Below are 15,382 nucleotides of genomic sequence, written 5' to 3'. Positions count from 1 at the left end.
GCTGGAAAATAGAATATAAGAATATATCAATAAGATCATCCAATCCAACCAAATATGCTTTATCCCAGAGGGATTTCTACAGGGATGATTCAACATGTGCAAATTGATAAATGTAATACATGATATAAATGGACTGAAGGACAAAAATTACATGGTCATCTCAATAGATGCAGAAAAGGCATTTGACAAAATCCAACATCCCTCCATGGTAAAAGTCCTAAAGGAGCAGAAACAAGGTGAGGAATTTTCCACCCAATCAACATCCTCACAAAGTCAAGAAACCTGAAAGGGAAGACAGCAGAGACCAGCTGAGCAGCTGCTGAGGAATACAAATGGTACCAGCTGAGCAGCTCCAGTACAACTCCAGGCACCCTGAAAAGTCTCCCATCCCCCAACCATCAGGGCTGTGAATGTCTGGAGAACTCACTCACCCCTGGCCACCCAGCACCAAGAGGGATCGAGATGGCATTCAGCATTGGTGAGATTGGAAGCCATCTTAAAAGGTAACAAGGCCTACTTATACAAAGCCAGATACCTAAGCCTGCACTGGAAGTGCTTAGCTCTATTTCCATGTCAGGAAAGGTTATATATTTCATTTGAATGACATATTCTTGGTTGGCTTTACCCTTCTCAAATAAGCTGTATTTTGGTGTTGACTATTGTGGCTTTTGATGTTTCCTAATTTTTAGGGCCTTTGTCTTTTTCTTCTGTCATTATTGGGGCAGGAACTGACTGGACCCAGGCTAACTTGGAACCCTTTTCAGACTAGAAACCTCAACCTCCCAGTTGACAGGATTAAGGGTGTAGCACAACACACACCCTTAGGAACTTTGGCTTTACTAGACTAACTGTTTAGTTTAATCCACCCGCTTGTAAAGATACTCTGTGCTGGTTATGATTGAATGCCTATATTGCTCAGCTGAAGTTTAGAATTTGCCAGTAATTTTCTTCACTTAATCTACTATACTACTTGAATTGCAGGCAAACTCAACACCTAGGGTCACTTCTTTGTTTCTCTTGGAGTATAAGACCAACACCTGGCACCTACACTGAAGATATATAAAGTCAGATTTGCATGGCTAAGAACACTGCAGATAATTATAAAACCCAACCATAAAATTAACTCAAGATGCAAAAATCTCTACATTGTAATATAAGAAATACAAAATATCAAGACAATACAATCCCACCAAAAATTATAAATCCACCAGTAATGGCCTCCAGTGAGTGAGACTGCATTAGATGAAATGCCTGACAAAGATTTATTAAAAAAAAAAAAAACCCACAAAGATTATATCTATGTTCAAAGAAATCAAAGAAGAAATTAAAGGAATCAAAGAAGAAAACCAACTCCGGAAGGAATCCCAAGAAGACACAGGAAACCAACTTAATGAAATAAGTAGGTCAGTACAAAACATGAATAAGGAAATAGAAATAATGAAAAAGTACCAATCAGAAATACTAGAAATGAAAATCAGAGTAAGTCAAATAGAAAACTCTGTAGAAAATTTCACCAGTAGAATGGATCAAGGAGAGGACAGAATATCTAAACTAAAAGACCAGGTGGCAGATCTAATACAGGTACAAAGACAAAAACAAACTATTAGGAAGGCATGAATGGGATTTTCAAGACATTTAGAGCACTATGAAGAGATCAAATATAAGAATTTATGGCATAGGGCTGGAGAGATGGTTTACAGTTAAGGCACTTGCCTATGAAGCCTAAGGACCCAGGTTTGACTCTCCAGGTCCCATGTAAACCAGACACACTTGGTGGCACATGCATCTGGAGTTTGTTTGCAGTGGCTAGAAGCCCTGATGTGCCCATTTTCTCTCTCTCTCTCTCTTTCTCTCTCTCTCTCCTTCTCTATATCTCTAATAAATTAATTAATTAAAATTATTTCAGAAAAGAAAGGAATTCAGGCAATAGTAGAAGGAGAAGAAATTCTCTCCAAAGGCATAACAGGCATTTTCAACAAAAACAGAAGAAAAATCTTCTTCCAAATAAGGAAAGTGATGCCAATATAGATATAGGAAGCCTATAAAATGCCGAACAGACAAAATCAGGAAAGAATCTCTTACCATAATATTATAATTAAAACTACAAAAACACAAACCAAAGAAAATATAATGAAAGCAGTTAGAAAAATCAAGTCACATACAAAGGCAAGCCCATCAGGATAACAGCAGATTAGTCAACACAAACTTTAAAAACCAGAAGGGTTCCGAATGTATTCCAAATGCTGCAAGATAACTGTCAATCAAGATTACTTTATCCTGCAAAGCTATTCCATTTAAATAGACAAAGAAATAAGGACATACCACAACAAAAGCAGGCTAAAGGAAGATTTGAAGATAAAACAAGATCTACAGAAAACACTTGAAAGGATTCTCCATGTTGAAGAGAAAAAAAAGCACACATATAAGGAACCTGGAAAAAACAAACCGTACTCATATCCCAGTTAATTCAAAAGAGCAAGGTAAAACCAGAAGAACTACAAAACAAGAAAAATGGCAAAAATAATAAATAAATAAATAAATACACACCTTTCAATAGTAACTCTTTCTTTGTTGTTGTTGTTCAAGGTAGGGTCTCATTCTAGCCCAGGCTGACATGGAATTCACTATGTAATCTCAGGTGGCCTCAAACTCACAGCAATCCTCCTACCTCTGCCTCCTGAGTGCTGGGATTAAAGGCGTGTGCCACTCCACCTGGTATAATAACTCTTAATATCAACAGCCTCAATGCCCCAACCAAAAGACACAGGTTTGCAGACTGGATTAAAAAGCAGGATCTTCTGGGCGTGGTGGTGCATGCCTTCAATCCCACCACTCAGGAGGCAGAGGTAGGAGGATTGCCGTGAGTTCGAGGCCACTCTGAGACTCCATAGTGAATTCCAGGTCAGCTTGGGCTAGAGTGACACCCTACCTCAAAAAAAACACACACAAAAAAGCAGGATCCTTCAATTTTTTACCTACAAGAAACTCACCTTTCTATAAAATATGGACATTGTCTTAGGGTAAAAGATTGAAAAATGATGTTTCAAGCTAATGGGCCTGGAAAACAAGCAGGGATCACTATCCTAATTTCTGACAGGGCAGTCTTCAGGCCAACATTAGTTAGGAAAGATAAAGAACGTCACTTTATATTGATTAAAGGAACACTCCAACAGGAGGACATTACAATCCTAAACATATATGTACCTAACATGGGGTTTCCCAATTTCATCTAACAAACACTATTAGAACTAAGGTCACAGATAAACCAAACACAGTTGTAATGGGTGACTTCAATGTCCCACTCTCATCAAGTGACAGGTCATTCCAGCAAAAAAATAAAATAAAATAAACAGATATGCATATGGATTAAATGAGGTCATAGAACAAATGGACCTAACAGATATATATGGGAAATTTCATCCACATGCTACAGAATACACATTCTTTTCAGCAATACATGGAATATTCTCTAAAACTGGCCATATATTAGGACACAAAGCAAATCTTAATTTGTAGCTTTAAGTGCTTATATTAAGAAATTAGAAAGTTGAGTGTGGTGGCTCATGCCTTTAATCCCAGCACTCAGGAGGTAGAGGTAGGAAGATCGCTGTGAGTTCGAGGCCACCTGAGACTACATAGTTAATTCCATACCTTGAAGAACCCCCCCCCAAAAAAAAAAGAAAGAAAGAAAGAAAGAAATTAGAAAAGTCACAAGTAAACAATTTAATGCTTCACCTTAAGGTCTTGGAAAAAGAAGAACAAGCCAAACCAAAAATCAATAGATGGGAAAAAATAACAAAGATAATAAAGATTAGGGCAGAAATTAATGAAATAGAAACTAAAAAGCCCAGGCTTCCAAAGGACAGAAAGAACACCAAATTTATGTAGTAATCTGTAGCATTAGGAAGAAGTGTGGATCATTTCTTAGATTCCTAGATTACCCATACTAGTTTGGAATAGAAAAACAGAGGCAATGGCACAGAGCACAATTGTGGCATCCATGTTGAAGACAAAAACATTCTGAGTTCTCCATGTCTATGTTGGCTCTCTGCTTCCTCTGTTAAGCATCTGTCTCCTGACACTCTTTCCCCACACAGTGCAGACTTCTACAAAATTTCAAAGTAAGCCCAGTGATTTCCACACCTCAACTCTTCCATATTGCACAATTGGGGATAATAACATTTCTGATTTTTAAAAATAAAAATTGTGCTTGTGTGACCAGACTATAAATTTTGTCTCATGAAACCAAATATTGTAGAAAAGTGTGAGCATTTATACCAGGAAATTGACAAATTCCTCAAATAGCAATTAATAGACACAGACCAGCCATCCCCACATCTGTTTCCAAAAGTGTAGGTTTCATTTTCCAGAAAGTACATAACAGAATAACTTGGGAAGCTTGTTTAAAAACACATATGCTGGGTTGGAGAGATAGATTAGCAATTAAAGTGCTTGCCTACAAAGCCTAAGGGTCTAAGTTCAATTCCCCAGAACTCACACAAAGCATGGTGGCTCATGCATCTGGAGTTTATTTGCAATGGCAGAAGGTCTCGGCATACTCATTCTCTCCCTTCTTCTTTCCCTCCCCCTCTCTCTCACTAATAAATAAAATATTTTAAAAAATATGTTGAACTGGAGAGATGGCTTAGCGGTTGAGTTGCTTTCAAAGCCAATTGTCCCAGGTTCAATTCCCCAGAACCTCCATAAGCCAGATGCACATAATGGTGCATGAATCTGGAGTTCATTTGCAGTGGCTAGGGACCCTGGTGTGCCCTTTCTGTCTTTTGTATATATCTGCCTTTTTTCTCTCTCTCTCTCTCTCTCAAACAAATAAAATATTAAAAAATATTTTTAGAGCTGGAGAGATTGCTTAGTGGTTAAGGCACTTGCCTGCAAAGCCAAAGAACCCAAGTTTGATTCCCCAGGACCCATATAAGTCAGATTCACATAGTAGCACATGCGTCTGGAGTTTGTTTGCTGTGGCCAAAGGCCCTGACACAGCCATTCTCTCTATCTACCACTTTCTCTCTCACACACAAATAAATAAAAATTTAAAAATTTTTAAAAGATATTAAAAAAAACCACTTATGCCCAAGCCTGGATACAGGCTTATGAGGTTAGACTCCTGAGGAAGAAACCTCTAAGATTTGCATCAAGTTTCCCAAAGATTCTTGATGTGGATATCAACTGAGAATTGATAATTTGAAAAACCTTACAGTCTTAGAAACAGCTTGACATATTAATGAATTCATATAAATAGCCTTCTTCAATTAACATTTCATTTTAAATACTTGTTAAATGAAAGGAAATAAAATGACCTCCTGTAATATATAGAGAGATATAGGCGATCTTAATATTTTATTTCCATTATATCTTTCAGATTTAAGCCTGGGGCCTTGCACAGGCTAGGCAATTACTTAGCCACTAAGCTCCCAAAATACAGGTATTAAGAAATAAAACTATGTTCTAGAGATGGGTGTGGTGGCATGTGCCTGTTGTCTTAGCTATTCAGAAGACTGAGGCAGAATTTCTTGAAATGAAATCTGGTTCAGCCAAAACAACATAGGAAGAATAATCTCTGAAAATTGGGGGAAAGTATTCTGAAAAGCCTAGTGGTAATAGTTGAATAAGCATGAAAGCAGAAAAGCTAAATGCTTTTTACCAATGGTAATTGGTATAACCTAGAAATAAGATCCATGTACTTCAGTAAGAAAAGTAATAGTTTGTTAAACAAACCACTATTCCACATATTTTCAAAAGCTGTGACCATTACATGGACGATGATCTTCATAAAGAAACTTCCTTTCATTTGGGGACCAAGAGTCACCCCCAAGATGCTCAGTAGAAATCACAACACACACAAAGTTCTGCTTCTCTGTGAGAGGAATGTGGTTCTTAGTACTCAGAACTGCACTGTTCTTGTCTCTTTACCCATCATCAGATGCTAGGTGCTTGGAAAACTAGGCATTCTGAATTGTGTGATATAGCACTGTTTCATAGAAATTGAAAGAATAAAGAGATAAATGTTAGGGTGGGCATTCTTTAACATCTCTTTTCCTAATTGATTCATTCAATGGAATGTTTCTTACAAGATATTATGTCTTAGTTATATTACTTCAGTAAATTCATTTCACCCTGGGACTACTTATAGTGGGAGTATGTGTACTAGAAATAACTAGGAAAATATCTTCTTTATTATTAACACACTGGAGACTTTATAAAACTTTTGTTCACATTTCTTAAGGCACACTTCAACTATCGACCCGGCAGCACACAAGAGCACACCAGGCAAGCCTGCTATCTTTCTTTGCACAGATAGCTTTAGTATGGAATTCAAATGTGCCAGAACCTAAAGTTCTTCCAGATGTGTGCTTTTTCTGGTTTCTGGAAAATTGCTTCACAGTACCCTCTCTCAGTACCTTGACCACAATATAAGATCCATAGGCAACCTCAAGCATTTGCAGAACACATTGTGTTGACTTGTGCTGTTTGTCAGCAAAGCCATGATGCAAATACCCTCTTTTCCTTCCATACTCCCTTCTTTAGTTTTCTCATAAGTGGCCTGCAAGAGACTTTTTATGTAGCTTTCCAAATTCCTAGTTCATTAATGATTTTTTTTTCTAAAGTTGGAGACAAACTTCTCTATCCAACTGTTTTCAAAGACTATTTTTTCCCTCCAGTGAGTTTTTACCTTTTTTCAATAAAGTGATGTTCTCTAGGAAAATCCTTCTTACAACATGCTTACTAATATCATTATGTAACCTTTTTCTAAGTAAACATAAATAATTGGAACTTCACTATACTTCCTACTTACTGAGGCCTTATTTGAAGTATGGAATCTGCATTGACTTTGAGAATTGACCAGATGGCCAGGTTGTTGGAAGAAACCATTTTCTTGCTATCTTAAAACCAAAGTTCTTGATCTGTTACTGGCTACTGGAAACTACTCATTTCCTAAAGATCAAGGCCAATAGAGGAATCTCCCAGTGCATCCTTTAAAAGGGTGGATCTTCTGTATGGAGTGTGTGTTTGTTTATGAAATGATAGCTTGTCATCCTTGCCATAGACTTGAGAGTCATAGGGCAGGGGATTCTACAAGAAGATGAACACCAGGAGATGAAAATTATTGGAAGGTCATCTGAAGGTCATTCTGACCCAATCCCATTAGAACTTAAATACTTAATGAGTGACAGAGATACAAGTTCTTCTTTTTTTAAAATAATTCTGGAGTCTAGTTATCGAAAACGCAGTTTGTAATTTTCTAAATCAATTTGGAGAAAAATAAAAGTAAGGGAAGAAGGGAGAGGAAAAGGAAGAGAAGGAGGTGCTAAGGCAGCCATATAGAAGTTCTTAGAAAAAGAAATTCTTAGGCAAGACACAGGGATCTCTAGGACCCAGAAGGATAAAGGTAAGTAGGAAAGACAGGCAATGACACCAAGCACATCTAAGAGGTCAAAATCCCCAGACTTGGGTATCACTGGTAGTTAGTCTGCACTTTCTTGTTTTGTAACATATTTTACTGTGATATTCCACAGGTATTTAAAATTACATGTGTTTCATCTGTCTATTTAAGTCAGCTATGACTGCCAACTTCAATAGTTCATACAACTATCGTCTATCTTCTATACTCAGTTCCCTTTGCATAACACCTAAATCCTCTAAAGAGGTTAGCCTACTTTCGGCTTCAAAACCCAAGCACTGGGATGCAGCTTACCATCTGTCTTAAACTTTCTAAGCAACTTTTAGTCAAGACAATTGTGGATTATAGGCAACAACTTGGGACATGTCTGGTCTCAGAGTGGGAAAAAGAAAGGAAGCCTTAAGTATTATTTACGTACTTTGTTTGCTAGTAGTGTTTGTGGGGAATGAAAAATTGATCCTTAATTGTGTGGGAACAGAGCAGTGACGTGCATGCCAATGGCCCAGTTGGACTTCAGAGACTCACAGTTTTGAAACCAATATTTATGAGCATCTGCTTTTTCCCCATAAATTTTAATATGGATTTCATCCTTTGAAACCTACAAAACTCCCAGGTGCTTCTTCAGTATTTAGCTTGGGGAACATTCTTTTTCAAAAAAAAAAAAAGTCTCCATTTTTCCAATGAGCACATTCTAAATCACTTTTGTTCAAACATTTCTGAAGATGCACTGACTATGGAAATGCCTGTGATGAGCTATTAAATGTGAGGAATCCAAAACACTGTGTTCCACATGCTGAGCCCCAATAATGTCCAACTCCAGAACACAAGTCAAAATAATCCCAATCAAGACTGCCAAAAATATTCACTTCTGGTCCCAGTTTGGCCTTTTGTTACTCCATGAATGTGTTTTGGTGCTTGCTGTGAGAGAGGCATGTTTAGGGGTCGAGGCTTACAGTACCGATATAGCAAACAAAATCCCTGTCCTTGCTGGGTTTATAGTCTGGTAATCATAAAAGCTCTCTAAAAAGAATTTTCTTTACATTTTTGTTATACCTTTCATAGATTATTGAAAAATGGGCTTGGCCCTCAGCCTGTAAACTAAATGCTTTTCCATTCCTGATGCTAGACTGGAGCCTGGGAGAGAACTGTGAACAGAGTTCTGCTCAAGGAGCTTAGAGTCTGGCAGACTCCTAGCCCGTGTCAACAATGGAGAAGCAGTAACTCAAAGATAGTCTCAGTAGCCACATAGCCATTCCCTACTCAGAGCCATTAGAAGCCATACAAATGTTGTGAGAATCACTGGCTCTTGGTAATGCTAGGAATTATTACCATAGGCAGAGAAGATAAGAGTAGAGGAGCCAAAGCCAAAGAAATAAGATTCCAGTTGAACAGAGGAAAGACACAAACATGGTCAAGACAAAAACAACATGAAACCCTTCTTGGCAGAAGAACCAATTGGAGACTGCAGCCTGACTGTAGAAGAAAGACACAAGTTATTTACATAATGGGAAAACCTTGGAGGACAGTGGAAATACTTGATTTGATTAGGCTAATCATGTCTTAGAATCTAATGTAGCTGCTCCCCTCTGCCTCTTCTAAAGCAACAGCGTGTCAGGGTGCCACAGGCCACCTAAACATGGGCATCCTTCTTGTATATCAGATTCCACTCAGCTACTCACAGGGAGGGTGGAAGCTCACTAGTTTATGATAAACAAATTAAGATATTATTTCCATTAAAATAATATCCACATTACGGAATAGAATACAAAATTTGCATTTACATTTTCAATAAAACCTAAGACTAAAACAGTCATAGAGATAAGGCTCATGAGTTAAGCCCAGCCACATATTTTTCATCACTCCCTATATTGTTGGTATGAGTAATTGATTTCTAGTTTAATATGAATATAAAAGAGGGAAGGAAAACTTTTAGAAATTATTTTACTTTTTGTGTATGTGGCATGTGTGTGTCCAAAAGCCCATGCCTGCATGCACATGGGGTGCCTCCTTAGGGCAGAGGTAAAAGGCATTCATGGTCATGGACATGGGTCCTGGGAATCAAACTCTGGTCCTCATGCTTATGCCCAAACACTCTTACCCACTGAGCCATCCCCAGAAAAATTTTTATATGAAACCTAAATAAAAAGCAAATCATCCAGCAGTGTTTCCTGCATTTGTACTACTACATGGGTGTCCTGTCCCCTTTGTTTAGAAATTCTGGCGCTTCTGCCAGAAATAAGAAAATTCTGGGCAACTTCAGGTTCTATGTCCTCTCCTCACACTGCAATGCCCTCAATCTTCCCGAAAAAGCACTCAAATAGGTTCATTTTGTGTGTGTGTTTTATATTCCTGAAACAGGACCTTAACCAGGTACAGCTCCATCTGGAAGAAGTGAGGTTCTTTGACGTGTTTGCCTTCAGTCAAGCAGCAGGGACATGGCAGTGCTTCATGTGCAATAACCCTGAGAAAGCAACTGGTAAGAACTCCCCTTGCTGCTCAGAGCAGTGTGGCCTCTGCTTGACAGGGGGCCAGTGAAAGCCCTTCCTGCCCGCCTGTTTCTAGAGCCAGTGTACCCCTCAGATTGACAGATCTACCTTCTCCTTGGTAAATACCCTAAGCTATAATGATTACCAGAGTAGGCCTGATCTCTCTTCATACTAAGAAAGTCATCTATCAGAGTGGGTGTGAGAGAAAGGACAAGATGTGGGGAAGAAGAGAAACATGGATCCAGTAATAAGCAAGAGAAAAATAATCCCTTACCTATAAGTGGTTATCAAGTGCTATTGGGCTGAAAATGCAGCTCAGTGGTCTAACAAGCATGAGGCCTTGGGTTCAGTGTCACACACACACACACACACACACACACACACACACACACACACACACACAAAAGAGAGAGAGAGGGGGAGAGAGAGAGAGAGAAAAAGCCAGGGAGGGAGAGAGGGAAAGAAGAGCCATTTTAGTATGAAAGTGTCTTCTCACACAAATGGCCCTGAAGGTTAAAGAAAAAGAAGTGTTCCATCTAGCTGTGCCAGAGCCTCAAAGCACTCCAAGCACACTAAAGAAGTGAATGAGTATGCAGACCATATGAACTCATAGTTTCCTCGTACAAGGCTGCTTGAGGGATGACTGGTGTAAATAGTGAAACATTTAAAGAATAAGGAATTAGGCTAGAGAGATGGCTTAGCGGTTAAGACATTTGCCTGCAAAGACAAAGGATCCTGGTTCGATTCTCTAGGGCCCACATAAGCCGGATGCACAAGGGGGTGCACGCATCTGGAGTTCATTTGCAGTGGCTGGAGGCCCTGGCACACCCATTCTCTCTCTCTCTCGCAACCTCATTCTCTCTTTCAAATAAATAAATTAATTAAATATATTAAAGAGTAAGGAATTATTTGAGCACTGACTAATTATTCACTATTCTGTTTCTTTCCTGCTGTCCAAGGAATTTAGTTGTCGACTGTCTAAAAACAATTGTGGCTAAATCTGTAAGATACCTTATCTCACTAAATCAATATGACAATCTTAAAGTGAAATGCTAATATTAGTTCTGCTTTCCTGATGGTAAACCGAAGCACAGAGAGATTAGTAACTACCCACACAGAAGTAGAATACCATTTTGTATGCTAGTTACACTGGGTTCAATCTAAGCAGAGAAGAGTTGATAATATGTCTGTCTAAATGGTTATGCTATTCTTGAAAATGAAATATTTCATGACTAATTTGCCCAATAAGAAAAGAGTTCTTAGCCAGGTGTGGTGGTGCACACCTTTAATCCCAGCATTTGGGAGGTAGAAGTAGGAGGATTGCTGTGAGTTCAAGGCCACCCCGAGACAACATAAAACCAAAAAATAAAAACCAAAAAACAAACAAACAAACAACAACAAAAAAAAAAAACAAAGAAAAGTCATTCTTAATACCAAGACTGCTCTGGAACGGCACTTTAGACCTAGGCAGCAAGTGTTTTAAAGTCTAGTGAATAAGACACAAGTGCATTTTGTAGGTGAGCCATTCTCCAAAAAGTGACTGGTTATGCTTCCTACATGTAGTCCTTTAATTTTAGGATTTTGTACATCTTTAAGATTACCCATTGTGGCAAGTCTATCCTCTTGTTAACTGCCAAGATCTTGAGATTGAATAAAGAGAGTGTGTTCATTTGGCCAGATGGAGATGGGAGGGCTCACAGAGAGGTACCTATTAAAATGCATTACCCCATGGAAAAGGTGTGGAAGGAAGAAGGTGGCCCTAAGGATGCCAGTTTTTGTAAGGCACAGATTGTCACTGATTACAGTCTGGATTGAGCTGATGCCAGAGGAAACATCCCAAGTTTTACAAAGTTAACTCAAGAATTAGGGAACTGAACACATACATTATAAAACCTTCCACTAGAGTTTACCACATATGAAATATATACAGCCTAGAGAAAAAGCATCACGTGTGAGCACAGTGAAGTGAGAGACTTACCTCAGGAGACTTTCAGAGGGCCCTGAAGAGTTTCCACTCCAAGTAGACTGAATCCTTGATTCAAGAAGAATTTGGCCAGGTATGGCTGGGGTATGAGCCCCTCAGAAAAGGGGCTGAAAGTTCATGTTCCTTTAATATATATTTTCTCAAATTTACTGCCATGCACTGAAGAGAATATTTTTCACATTCTCTTTTCTCATTTGTGCTCCTCACAGTTAAATATAGACTGAGAACATATAGCAATAAAACCTCTCACAAGGCCAACTATTTTATAGTTGAACATATTGAATCAAAATGTTTGGCCTTGAAAATGGCAGCGAGTTTGGATTTCATTGCTCATTTATTTTCCTGCATAAAATAGGATTCAAGATTGAGAGAAATCCTCTAGCTTTTTCACAGGAAAAAAAAAAAAAATAGCAACTTGCCTCCCTGAAGAGTTTATGTGTGTTATTGATTCTATCTTGTTTTTATATAAGCATATAAATTATATGTGTAAGTGAAAGCTAACATAATCCCACGGCCAAATGTATTGTTCCTGGAGATAGCTTTACAATTACACTATGCTTAAATCCTACATTTTAGGAATGAACATGTTGCTTTGTCATACATAGATAGCCTAGGACTTGTTCATCTATTATGCAATGCATTGCTGTTGTACTTTGAGATAAAAATATAAACAAGGTACAGTGATTGCTATGAAGGGACTGCTAGGTAGGGCCATAAGGCATCTAAGAAAACACATTACATATTTCCTTTTCTTGTTTTAACATACAATAAATATTTGTTGAATCAGCAAATGTAAGAAATTTAAAAATAGCAGATAAATATGCCCTAAGTATTAAAATGTGATGGCTGTGTGTCAACCATATCAAACACACCACTATGCCCTATCTAGGATGTCAAGAACCTAGTAAGTGAAGGTTGGCCCTTTTTCCTCCATGAGAGGAGTCACCACAGATACACCAAAAGGTCAGACTCTCCCACCTGTCATAGAGCCTTACTGTACTATGCTTGACTGTGTGCTGAATACTGCTCGGGCTTCACCAGTGCCTCCATAGGGCCAGGGGTCCTGCCAACCATGGAAAGGAGGAATGTGAAGGAGAATTGGACTCTAATATAAGAGAGGCTGAATATACTGGATTGTTGGTATTTTTTTAAATGATGCAATAATTATTGTCACATAGTCTGTGTTCCAGTGTTTTATTCACTGCTAGCCATCATTTTTATAGATGTCAATCCAAGAGGCAACTTATCATCAGGAAAGAAATTAAGACATATAAAATGCCCTTTACAATATACAGACCAAACCATGGGAATCTTTCAGAAATCAATAATCCATCAACCAATTTCCAAGGTCATCTCACATACTTCCCACTCTTCAGGTAAATGACTCATCACTATATTCCTAAGACCTCCATCATCAACAACAGAGATTCACTAGAGTTGAATATCTAATTCTCAAGATAATATTTTTATCCAATTCTGTAAAAGTCAAGGAAAACTAAATGCTGGAAAAGTATAGGGTCCTGAAATGGCTATAATTTGTCAAACTACAATATACATAGCTATACATGTGGTTTTCTCAACTTTTTGGCATTATTGACTATTTTACAGATAAGAAAACCAAAATACAGAAAGGTTAATTTCTCAGAAGTCATTCAACTACACAGGGATGGAATCAAGATTTTAATGCAGACAGGCTAATTCCAAAACCTGAAATTTCAGCCTCTAAGGGCCAATCCAAGTTAAACACATGGAATATTTGGAAGTACAAGAACCTTTGCTCCATAATGTCATAATCCATTATAAATGCCAAAAGAAGTTTAATTTTTGAGATGCGATCTACTTCCTTGGTGATTTATTTTACAAGAAAAGGAACACTGATATGGTAATGTGTGTGTAATTACTACATGTGGCCAATAATTACAATAGAAGCTATTTCCAGTCTAATTGTTGGCTGAGTTTTGATAATCATTTTATAAAAGTAAAAGTAGATGATTACAAAAGCACAGAAATAATTCAGGAATCCCCAGAGAGCTGTCTGGTGATGTTCATTGCAGATCACTTCTCCACATGAATGAGACAATAGAGACCGAGCAAGTCAATTTAACAGAAGGTAACTGGTTTCTAGAAAGCTGTGTAAAGCTTTCTGCAAGTCCCAGAACTGTGTAGAATCTGTCACAGTTAGGGCCAGTCAGAGGGATTGTCCTGGGGCTTTATCTGGCTTTCTACTCAGCCTCACTTTTCTTAAAGTAGGAGGAAAATCTTGTGACTTTCACTCCTGTTTCTCAAGGCTTGAGCTTTTGGCATTCATATAAATTCATATAAATGTGAATAATATCCAGTGTGGTCACTCTCTGAGTCACTTGATATTCATAATTTGAATGTAACTGTCCATAGGAGGTCTCATGGGTTTTAAAAGAAAATGGAATAATTCTTTTAAGAGAGTTCTCTGTCATGATTCCTTTATAGAACTGATTTCAGATATTTGCATTGTGAGAGCTTGCTGTGCATTCTGTCACATGGGCAAACAAAAGTGGTTTCAAAATGAAATTAGTATAACGATGGCCTCCTCCATGAGAATTTTCTACCAACGCTAGAATTGGCTGGGATCTGCAATTGGACTCCCTTTAATGCATACCATTCTTGTGGGCTAGATGACTTTCTGCTCCAAATGCCATCATGAATATAGGCTAACTTATCTCTGAGAACCCAGCCCTTAAGGCACAAGCAGCTTATGAGTCCATTAATGTGAAACTTTTCCATTTAATTCTTCACTGTCACTTTCATAGAACTTTAAATATAATGAAAGAACTTGTTTGTATTTCTGCAATGCTATATTTATCTGTGTTTCCTCCTCCCACATGTATTAAAGCATGGTCTTATTGCTAAGTTAGTGCCAAAAACAAACGGCACAGTTGTGGTTGTACATAGCATCACAGTTTCACATTTACATTCTGCTAGTGACTATTGCATATGTACTAATTACATAAAAGTTCATCCCACTTTGTTCCAAGATAACTTTGAACAATGGCAAGACAAGAAAAAAAAAAAAAACAAAAACGGCCATCAACCCAATAAATTTATTATCTTAAAATCTTTTTCCTTTTCCCTTGCAAGTCTTCCAACCTCCAGTTCAGTGTAGTTTTCATCTAGCTGCTGCCTAACCTCCACATTCATTCTTCCCCCACCTCTCTCTCTCTTTCTCACACACACACATACACACACACTAACACCAGTGCATACATGTACAACTTTACATACACACCATTTAAAAAATATATTTTATTTATTCATTTGAAAGAGAAACAGACAGAGATTCAGAGAGAGAGAGAGACAATGAGAGTGCCAGGGCCTCCAGCCACTGCAAACAAACTCCAGATGCATGCACCGTGCAAGCATCTGGTGTTCGTTTGCAGTGGCTGGAGGTCCTCCTTCTGCTTCTATGTTATATATGTCTCCATTGACTTCCAATTACTTCTCTCATGTAGTCTGAGC

At 38.1% G+C, this 15,382-nt stretch overlaps 1 protein-coding gene across 1 annotated transcript in view; it reads left to right on the top strand.

Annotated features, from left to right (window-relative positions):
* The window catches only part of Veph1 (ventricular zone expressed PH domain containing 1), a 368,903-nt gene that overhangs the window by 304,441 nt on the left and 49,080 nt on the right, over positions 1 to 15,382 (top strand). Inside the window, 1 exon segment of the mRNA XM_012947429.2 lies at positions 9,779 to 9,896. Within this exon segment, the coding sequence (XP_012802883.2) occupies positions 9,779 to 9,896 (118 nt within the window).

Source organism: Jaculus jaculus, chromosome 11, assembly GCF_020740685.1.
Source record: "Jaculus jaculus isolate mJacJac1 chromosome 11, mJacJac1.mat.Y.cur, whole genome shotgun sequence".
Taxonomy (NCBI): domain Eukaryota; kingdom Metazoa; phylum Chordata; class Mammalia; order Rodentia; family Dipodidae; genus Jaculus; species Jaculus jaculus.
Note: the sequence above shows the minus strand (reverse complement) of the source record. Positions and strands in the feature narration are given on the sequence as shown.